The sequence below is a fragment of the Miscanthus floridulus genome, chromosome 9 (assembly GCF_019320115.1).
Source record: "Miscanthus floridulus cultivar M001 chromosome 9, ASM1932011v1, whole genome shotgun sequence".
Classification (NCBI taxonomy): Eukaryota; Viridiplantae; Streptophyta; class Magnoliopsida; order Poales; family Poaceae; genus Miscanthus; species Miscanthus floridulus.
This window is the reverse complement of record NC_089588.1, coordinates 106,009,912-106,020,769: the sequence shown is the minus strand read 5'-3', so window position 1 is coordinate 106,020,769 and position 10,858 is coordinate 106,009,912. Positions and strand designations below refer to the sequence as shown.

The following is a 10,858-nucleotide window of genomic DNA, read 5'->3' as shown; positions in this document are numbered from 1 at the left end:
AGCATTTTGAGGCCACAAATCACTCGATTCTTGTAACCACATGATCCAAATCAAATGATCAAAATGAATACAAATAGATAGACCATATAAAATAAAATAAAAATCTAAACTATTTTTATGGAAGCCAAATTGAAAGATTGCAAGGGGAAACAAATAAACCATACAGACAAAGATTATTAAACAAACAAAAAAATAGCCGGATCATTTTTATGGAAGCCAAATTGGAAAATTCCAAAGGGAAACCAAATAAAACATACAGAAAATAAAAAAACAAAACAAAAAAATATGATAAGATAAATGTTCAAGTAATTCTGACCATTTTCATTTATAAATAATCAATTTACACCAATTAAACACACAGCTTACAACAAAACAGAAATAGGAAAATATGGTCCAATACGATGTAATTTATCCCTATTAAAGGAATGAATCTATGTGGATACATGCGTCCATTCTAGGGCCTACTCCCTCCGTTCTATTGACTGTCGTTCTAGACTTGGGCGTGCATACCAAGGAGGATGAAGAAAGGCTAGCATACCCCTATATGACAATGATTCCAAGTGGACGTTTAGTTCGTGAAATTTGGAAATTTGACTACCGTAGTACTTTTGTTTTTATTTGATAATTATTATTCAATCATGGACTAATTAAGCTCAAAACGTTCGTCTCGCGATTTCCAACCAAACTGTGCAATTAGTTTTTTTTCGTCTAGATTCGATGTGATGACTACTGTAGCACTTTTTGAGAAATTTTTTTAGAACTAAACACAGCCCAAGTTTTGTGCTGGAACATGCTTCATTAAATGCTCACACATCTTGTCAATGCTACGGATACATCCACTTATCAACACCAGCCACGACACTACTATTCAACAATTAAACAAATGGACACCAAACTTTTCACCACTTAAACAAGGCGGAAAGCAGTGAAAAATCAGCTTTCAGGTATCACAATTTTAGCGCCAAAACAGGAGGCGCTCTTTCTTTACACACAAAAGGCAATGCTTGAAAATGGAAATACAGATTTTGAATTAGTCGCCCTTTTTCACTTCTGGGCTACCTAAGTCACCACCCGCAGCTTCATCTTGCACCATTTGCCATTCACCTCTATGGCCATAGAAGCATTTCCCTTCCACTTCAACCATTGACGTCCATGGCCATAGACTTAAACACAACACCAGGTGAGGAAGGAGACCAGTTGTTTGATCTCAACACGCCACCTGATGAAGTGGATGGTGGGACAAGCCTAGGAGGGCATCACCTTGGTCTCAATCTTGAAGAAACTGAGAAACACAAAGAACTTCATCAAGGTTAGCACATCTGCCTGTCTCCCAAAATGAGTGTATTTCTATTTACCTCTCTTCTATCTCTCCTAAAATGATGAGTGTGCTCATATTCTGTTATTTTTTTCCTTTTGCATCTCCTAAAATGAGTGTTGCAAGTACATTTTATGCCTTGTTGTTTTAGAATTTTGTGTACAAAAGAAAATTTAATGCCTTTCGAAAAATTGGAAAAAAAGTTTAATCTTCTATCAGTTCAAACAGTTCTAGTATCCTAATTGAAGCCTAGAAGAAAAGTGATAGTTGACATCATTGTTTATCAGGTTTTAGCTAAACGATGCACAACTCAATAGAATTAGTATGCACCTGCTGCCATACTCCCTTAGCTCAATTGTCTTTATGGCTAGTAACTTGATAGCTTTTCTTCTTCCTATGTGTTCTTCCTCTTTTTATTATGCACCTGCAGCCATAAAAAACACAAAACATGGAACACATGCCTTAGATGGCTATAGAAAACGCAAAACAGGGAAGGACACGTGTTGGCTGATCTAAACAAGCTAATCTGCTGAATACAAAAATACCCATGATCCATTCAAAGTATTGGTGCAGGTGACGTTAATGGGATTGATCCTTTACCTGGCCTTATCAAAGCTGCAAGTCAGATTGATGAAGTGCATGAAGGTGACAATGATATAGGGTATCATTGGGGTCTCGATCCTGATGAAATTGATGAACAAGAACTTTATGAAGGTAACCACATCTGTGTCCCTCTTGTACAATAGATGCATTTTCAGCTTCTAGTAGCAAATAATCTGTACTCACAGGAGAGGATAATTCACAGGGAACTATATCTCACATGATGATGGCCATCCATTTGATTTAAACGATCCACAAGAAGAACAAGACAACCTACATGCAGGTGATTATTTGCATCATTTCCAAGACATGTTATCAATATTAATTGTGTATGGTAAAACGTGTCATCATCCATGTACTAACAATATGCATGCACCATCTAAATTATTTGGTAGGCGATGATGACATTGCCTTACAAGATGCACAAGATGCCATGGACGATCTCATACATCAATTTGGCGTATACACAGATGATGTCAACATCATATTTGATGAAGAAGAGTTGACCAACTCAGATGACGAAGAATTTCAGGAAACACAAGATCAAGCTCCAAATGCAACAAAGAATTTGACAGACAAACAAAGGCAAGACATATATGAAGATTTGCTTCAGAGAAGCAATAATGGGAAATTAAAAAGGACAGACACAGCATATGTTGCTGCAAAGCACAATGTGCGGCTGTGTACAGTACAACATATATGGCAGAGAGCAAAAAGATGCAAGGCACAAGGCATACCAGTAGATGTCAAATCACCAAAACCTAAGAATTGTCGTCTCAAAAAATTTGAGGTGGACCTGTCAAGGGTTGCTGATATTCCCTTAAACAGAAGGGGCACCATAAGGTCATTAGCAAATGCTCTTGGTGTAAAGAAACCCACTCTACATAGGTGGTTCAAAGAAGGTTTGCTACGGCGACACTCCAGTGCACTCAGGCCCTATGTAAAAGAAGCAAACAAAAAGGATAGGTTGCGCTTTTGTGTGTCTATGCTAGATCCAAGCACTATGCCAAATAATCCCAAGTTCCTTGATATGGAAAATATTATCCATACAGATGAGAAATGGTTTAATGGGACAAAGAAGGACAAAACAGTTTACATGCATCCCTAAAATCCCTAGTTTGGTTTTGGATAATTGATGAAACCTAGGACTAACCTTTGATCTCAGTTTGTGAATTAGACAAGGTGGTCCAACCCAAGTGATAAAGTAAGATGAGGTCCATGGAGTTGAAGATGGACATGAGATGATGGTGATCAAGCTAGGTATAAGAAGAAAGAGAAAAACAAAAACCAAGGAGATCAAGGCAAAGGTATAAGATAGGTTTTTTATTTTGGCACTTAAGACACCATAAAGGGTGTAAGTGCATTTAGGATCGATAACCATACTATAAAGAGGGAAAATCTTTGGCTAAGCGGTTATCGAGTGCCACGAGGTGACATTGTTCTTGCATATGCATTTAGGAACCTAGTGTGCTAACTTTGACCCTTGTAAAATGCTTTGAAAATGCTAACATGCGTGCACACAAGTTCTATACTTTGTGGTTAGCAAGGGCGAAGCAGTTGAGGACTTAGAAAAAGAAAAGGTGGTGAAAGTCCTTGACCGGACACTGGTCGCGGGGTGATCAGACTCACCCCGGTGCATCCGGTCATTTATAGGCGGCGGCGCTGTGTTGGCCGAGAGGAGAAAGGAGCATCCAAACACTGGATCTGATGCACCGATGTGTCCGGTCACTTTTTTAGAGGTGGCGGTTTCGCACGATTGGACGCGCAGGGTCCACGTCAGGTGGACGCTGATGTACGCTGACGCCAGCCTCGCCAACGCACACAGAAGAGAAGTGTTGACCGAACGCTAGGGCGCGTCAGGTCACCCTAGACCTGACGCATCCGGTCGTGATTTCGTCACTCTAGATGCTCTTTGTAAATGATCGGACTCCACGTGGTGCCAAGTCCGGTCGTTTTCACCAGTGTGTCCGGTCGAAACATTAACAACGCTGGCTCACGACTTGACCATTGAAATCGGATGGCTGAGGTTTGAACACAGGGGACATGTGGCTGCATCCGAGCGACCGGACGCTGGCGCAACGTGTTCGGTCAACCCGACCAGCGCGTCTGGTCAGTGCGCAGAGCGCCCTCTCTTGACCCTAACGGCTCTATTCATTTGAGGGGCTCTATAAATAGTGTTTGACCGGCTTGGGGCTCACTCTCTTGGCACTTTGACATATTTGGCATCCTTATGAGCCAAAGCAAACACCTCCCACTCATCTCCATCATTGATTCATCATCATAGTGAGATTGGGAGTGATTCCAAGTGCATTTGCGTGAGAGATTGCATCTAGTGGCACTTGGGGATCGTTGTTGCTGCGGATTTCTTGTTTCTCTTGGTGGTTGCCACCATCTAGACGGCTTGGAGCAGCAAAGGAGCTTCAGCACGTGTTGGTGATTGTTCGTGGCCGGCTCCGGTGATTGTGAGGGGTTTTGTACCTTCCCGGAGGAGAGCCGAAAGATAGCTCTAGTGGATTGCTCATGTCATTGAGTTACCTCACTTGTGGGTAGGTTCTTGCGGTGTCCAATTGTGTGTACGAGGTCCATGCAACACCTCTTAGCCGTTGAAACACCAAGTGTTGGTTGACATAACAGGGACTAGTGTGCCGACAAGCACGTGAACCTCGGGAGAAAAATTGGTGTGTCACTTGTCTCTTGGATTTCTACCGGTGATTGATTGGTATTCATCTTGTGATTGGTTTATTCCTTGACATGGCGGTATAATCATCTTATGCACTCCATTACTTTCCTGCAAACTAGTTGTAGCAAGCTCTTTAGTGTAGCTAGAATTGAGAGCTTACATTGTAGCTTTAAGTTCATCTAGTGGAGCTCTTTAGTGTAGCCTTGTTGAGAGCTCTTAGTGAGTAGTGACATAGCCGCTTGTGTGCATAGAGATCATAGCAACTAGCATTGTTGGGTAGGTGGCTTGCAACCCTTATAGAGCTAGAGCAAGTTTGCATTTCACCATTTGTTATACTAATCAAATTGCTCTAGTGATCTTGTAGAGTTTTAAATAGGCTATTCACCCCTCCCCTCTAGCTATATTAGGACCTTTTAATCCCGATAAAGAAAACCCACACAGGACAATGCACAACAAGAATGCAATTGGCAAAGTCATGTTTTTTTCTGCTGTTGGGAGACCAAGATTCGATGATGAAGGTAGATGTTATTTCGATGGAAGCAAGGCACTTGGCCTTTTGTGCGAACGGTACAAATCTTCTCAACATATGATTTGCAATGCCTTTTCTATGAATTGTCATAATAATCTTTATAATTTTAGGAACCAGCAAAAAGAAGTGACAACAGGCCGAGGGGAACACTTATCACAAAAACAATGAAGGTTGATAGACAAACAATCAAATCTTATATGATCAACTATCTCCTTCTAGCTATACAAGCTCGTTGGCCTCGAGAAGATGCGCACAAGACAATATGGATCCAACAAGACAATGCTCCTTCTCATCTACCATCAGGTGATGCTAAGTTTGCTGCAGCAGTAGCCTAGACTAGACTTGATATATGCCTAAGGAACCAGCCGGCTAATTCGCCGGATATGAACTGCCTAGACCTTGGTTTCTTTGCTTCTCTTCAGTCATTAACGGATAGAACGACATCTAGAAACATGGATGAGCTCATCCAGAATGTGTGAATGGAATATGAAAACTACAACCCAATCATTCTGAATAGGGTATTCCTCACACTACAAGGATGCATAATTGATGTTATGAAAGATAATGGAGGGAATTGGTACAAGATCCCACACATGAGTAAAGAGAGGCTAGAGGCACTGGACATGCTTCCTAGAGTTCTTAGTTGTGATAACCAACTAGTTCAAAGGACTTTGGAGTTGTTGAGCAATTAATGGGCATGGTCATGTAAATAGCCCATTTTATGCTTGGCTGAGTTTTGGCAAGATGGGTTGTACATATGCAATGGTAGTCTGTAACCAACATATATGTACGTACACTAGTCGATATAATCGTTTCGTTTGTCATATGAGCGCTTTTTAATGCAGTCAATCCTAGTGTGGTAGTCTGTGACCAACATATATGTACGTACACTAGTCGATATAAACATTGCTTATGTTGCTTTTGTTCATATAAAAAATCATTGCCATCATAAATCATAAATAAAACAGCCCAGTTCACATTGCAAAACACAAATAAAAGAACCCAATTCTGATTGCAAGTCACAAATAAAACAACCCAATTCACTTTGCAAATCACAGATAATACAGCCCATTCAAACATACACCATCACTTCATCAATTCAAGCAAGCAAAAGACCATCAGTACCTTCTACATATCACTACCATCAGTACTATACATATTTCTACCATCACTACTAAACAACATTGGAAGCGCTACGGTAGAGGACACAACATGGAAACAACTACAATCACCAGCAAAAAACCTTCAGGCAAATCATAGTATTGTAGCCTAATAGTCTCTAATGTTTGCCACTCCGCAAAACATCTCGGTATGCATGAAAAAAGGCAATGATCAGGTCGTTTACCTTGTCTTTAAAGTCATCACCTTCCACATGTGAACAGCCATGTGAGTCCTTGCCATCCTGCACCTAGCTGTCCTCTTCCACCTACAAATGGCCGCGTAAGTCCACACCATACTGCACCCAGCTTGCCTCATCATCAGTTTCCATATCAAAGAAGCTGGCGTTTTGGTGCAACTCCTCCTTGGTGCTATCCTCATGCTCCTTTTCAACCTTGGGATTGTCCTTATGCTCTATGTCCTCCTTGGCACTGGCCTTATGGTCATTCTCCTCCTTGGGCCATGCTGTAAGCTCCTTCTATCCCTTGGTTGTAATTTGCCTTGCACATTGTTGCTCTTCCTGCTGAATAATTTACCACCATTCATGAAGCATGGTACTGCAAATAGTACATAGGATTTTTTTAAATCATTGACTTTAGCACAATGAAAACAAAATTGATGGGAAAGATAAGACAGCTTACTCGAAACGAGGATGACCTTGGTTTTTGCAAGGCCAACCAATGCTGCTCACCGCAACAATGTCCTGTGGTTTCATCTCAGGCATGAACTTATCATCGCCACCATGTAAGGATGGACCATTATCACCTCCTTCTTCATTAGAATCTAGCATCAACTCAAATTGGTCTGTGCCCCCTTCCTATGTGTCGGTGTTTCGTAAACCAAACTAGTAAATTTATATGATTGTCGCGCTGCTCTAGGAAGACGATGGTAGCATCCAATAGACACGAGGATTTATACTAGTTTAGGCCGGAGCCCTATGTCCAGTCTCAAAGATGATCGAGTGCGTGTTCCTCGCTTGAATGCTCTGAAGTGCTTCCAATGGGAGGTGCAAGAATGGTGAAAGAGGTGGTAGAACCTATGCTAGACGAGGGGCAGCCCAAAGAGAAGCTCCAGGAACCCTATTGCTATGGATGGAATGGTAGAGGATGAAGAATCATACCGTGTCCTGAGATGGGAGCCCTGGCCGCCCTTATATAGAGTTCGGGGCAAGGGCTCGTTACAAAGAGAAGGTTCCCCCTGACCGAAGGGTCAGAGCCTGAGGGAGGTCCTAGCCAACTTGGCTTGCAAGCTATGTCGTCTTCTAAGGCTTACCTGGGCGTTGTTGTCATCATGTTCTTTTGGCCACATCATGGCAGGGTCTGATGGGGTGCTACTGTGCTGGCCATGGCTGCACTATAGCCATGGTAATAGTTTGTTAGCTATCCTATGTAATGCGGCATCCTTCATGGTCTTCGCCGTTGTCTCTAGGTTCCCCGGGGCATCATACCTGTAGCAGGTAGCCGCCCTTGGTCGTCGTTCGCCTAGTCGCTTTATGAGGCTGAGGGCCACGACCCCTATCGTTGGGGTCGGGGCTCTCCATAAGTCAGGAAGGTCTCTAGGTCGAGACCCTTGTCATGGATCCCATCCCGTAGTGGGTGGGATCATATGCATGTCCTGTCGGTCCGTATTCGGATGGTGGGTTTCGTACCCGTTGCCACCGCTGTGTGGTGCTGTCTTGTTGGTGCGGCGTGGCATAGGGATGGCGCCTGACCAGACCATGGTGACTGTTGTCCCCTTGATCCTTGTGAGGTCAGTGTGGTGTGCTTGCTCTTGTCAAAGCAAGCATACTGAGCCACGCTTGATCTCTCCCCGTCCTACCCAGGGGTCGTGATGTGAGAGAGATCGAACGTCTTCCGTGTGGTTAAGGCAGGAGAAAGGGTCGCGGCCGACCATGGCCTAGGCGTTGGCTTGGCGTGCTTATCCTAGCTGGGCCTCGGTCATTCAGGCCATTATTAACCCGATAAGTTGCAGGTCGTGTGGCCTGCCAACTAATCGGCGCCTTGAGACACCTCGGGGTCATAACCCCGACATTATGTGTCTTGGATAAAATCCTGACCTTCTATAGTGATGCAGTTCATTTTCCAATCCCACCAAGTTCCTCTCCGATGATCTAGGCCACGTGTGCGACTAACAGGACGCATCCCACGGCTGGATTGGATCCCCAAGGCAAGCCTCATCCGCAAGCGACGGAGGAACCTGCTAGTCCCGTGAGCCCCCTTGCCACCTAGCATTGCAGGTCCGATTGAAGCACAGGAAGCCTACTAATATAAGAAACTAAAAAAAATCAAAATTAAATATAGACCATTGTGATGGTTTAACAAAATTAGAAATCATCTTCGCTAAAGTCCTACAAAAATATCTGGTGTGAAGCTAACCTTCATAGGAGAGGCGAGGCCACAGCCCGTGCGCCAGTGTAGGGGGCTGGCTGGCATCGACGGGTCCAGACAAGGAAGGGGAAGCCTCCAGCCACACCCGGTGGAGGGGGTAGGCCAGCGGTGCTTTCAGGCGAAGGGGAAGCAGTCGCTTGCTCCCAACCCACGGACTGGCCAGCCTGTCGATGCCACCACCGGACATCAGCTACTCCAGACTGGGGAAGGGGATGCCGGTGACTCTGGAGTGCGGACAGGGCGGCTTGCCGATGCTTCTGGATCCACGCGCCCGCCAGTGATGTGCCTCCAGACCAAATCGACGTGTGGCCGCACGTGGCTGGCGGAGGAGGAGGCGAAGCGGAGGGGTGACTCAGACTGGAGGAGCAGGCGAAGTGGAGGGGCGACGCGGACTAGAGGAGGAGACCGGCGGACCGAAGGAGGAGGCGAAGTGGAGGAGCGACGGGGTCACGCACGAGGGATGGGATGAGGCCCCAGAGGATAAGGCTGGGTCTCAGTTGCTTTGCTTTACCAGGCATGGGACCCACGTCATACCTAAAACGACACTTCTATGGGACAACGGCCCGGTGCTACAACGACAGTCTCAATGAGACGGAGGGAGCGAATTTTTTACAATTTAGCCCTTTTTTGAAAGTTTCTCACAAATAGACCCCTGGCGGAAAGAATTCAGAAAATGGACCCTTAGCTCGGCGCCATTGATGCTGGCGCCGAGGTCTTAGGCTCGGTGGATGACATGGCAGGGAGCTCGGTGCCAGTCACTTTGGCGCCGAGCTCGATGCATAGATCTTGGCGCCGAGCTCAGCGCCGTAGACCCTAGCGTTCTTCCTCTTCTTTCTCCTCCCTCTCAGGTTTTTTCTCTCCCCGCTTCACAAATAGGCATATTGGACCTTGAAAACCTTGATTTGATCCGTAGATCTTCGAGAACAAGGTATCCTCTCTCCCCTCCTAGTTTTTTTCGCATCGATTCGGTATATATTAGTCGGATTTTTGAAAGTAATAATCGTCATCACTTAGGGTTTCATTCTATCCCTCAATATATGTATTATACAACAGTAGGATGATGCCAAGGCATGGAAAAAGCTAGCAAACCTAGGCGCATATAGTTATGTTATTGGTTCATTGTTGTCCATCAAATAGAAAACCCTAGGTTTAGGGTTTAATGTTAACTGCTTTCAGTTCTTAGAACGACATTGGTTGTATTGTAGTTATGATTCTCATTGACATTTATTTGTGATGTTTTGATTTATGTTTGTTAAATTACATCCGTTTTGTTAGATGCAAGATATGTTTCGGGAGGAGTTTTGGCGAAAACGGGGTCATCCTCGAGAAATATACCCCGACGTGTCTAGCAAAGATGCCTCCGTCCCTCCTGACCTCCCTGTCCCTAACTGTGACTGTGGTTTCTCGGCCCATGTTTTTGAATCGAAACATCCGGACACAGCGACGCGTTGCTTCTACACATGCAGTCGTTTTAATGTAAGAAATTGTTTCCACTATCCTTTTTTTACTTGTGTAAGTATGCTACTAATATTTTGTTGGAATCTCGTTGTGTCGGACCATGAGAGGTGCTTTTTCTTTCAGTGGATCAACAGTGCAGACAAGTTTGATCGTAGGTACCTCCTTTCCGACGATTGGTTTAGAGGGAGACATCCACGTGAGCACTTCAAGCGGTGGGTTCCACCCCCCCTAACCATCCGCCAATGACGGCTAAGGAGACGCACCTAGCCACAGTTAGACAACTCGAGGAACCTCCTCTGTGCGATTGTGGAGATCGAGTTGTGATAAACCCTGAGAATACGTTGGAGTTTGTGTGTCCAAACAAGCATGAAGTAAATGTAAAGTGTATGTGTTCAAATCTTGAGCTATATGTGTTCATGTACTAATGTCTCATTATTTAGGTGTTTTCAATGGCGAAGTGTCGTTTCAAGGAATGGTTGTATGGTCCTAAGAACCAATGGCCGGAAGAACCGCGGAGGGTTAAGGAAAAGAAGAAAGAAAGGGTAATCTACAAAGCACCTCCTGTCATGTGCGAATGTGGTGTTAAATCCAACTATGGCCTAGTCCCTTCGGAGCTTGGAATAGGCCATTATTGCAGCCATATGATTGAGTATGATGAGGTTTGTTATTTTTATGGTAAACATGAAATCGTATTTTGTTTCTTTTGCTAAGACATATATGATATAATATTT

General features: G+C 44.2%; 1 protein-coding gene across 1 annotated transcript; it reads left to right on the top strand.

Moving 5' to 3' along the window:
* The first annotated feature begins 1,152 nt into the window (after window positions 1-1,152).
* Window positions 1,153-3,212, top strand: LOC136480505 (uncharacterized). The gene is made up of 4 exons (XM_066478028.1): window positions 1,153-1,309; window positions 1,889-2,029; window positions 2,121-2,198; window positions 2,311-3,212. Exons 1-4 carry the CDS (start codon window positions 1,153-1,155, stop codon window positions 3,021-3,023), a joined length of 1,089 nt encoding a protein of 362 aa, XP_066334125.1. The 3' UTR covers window positions 3,024-3,212.
* Window positions 3,213-10,858: the final 7,646 nt, after the last annotated feature.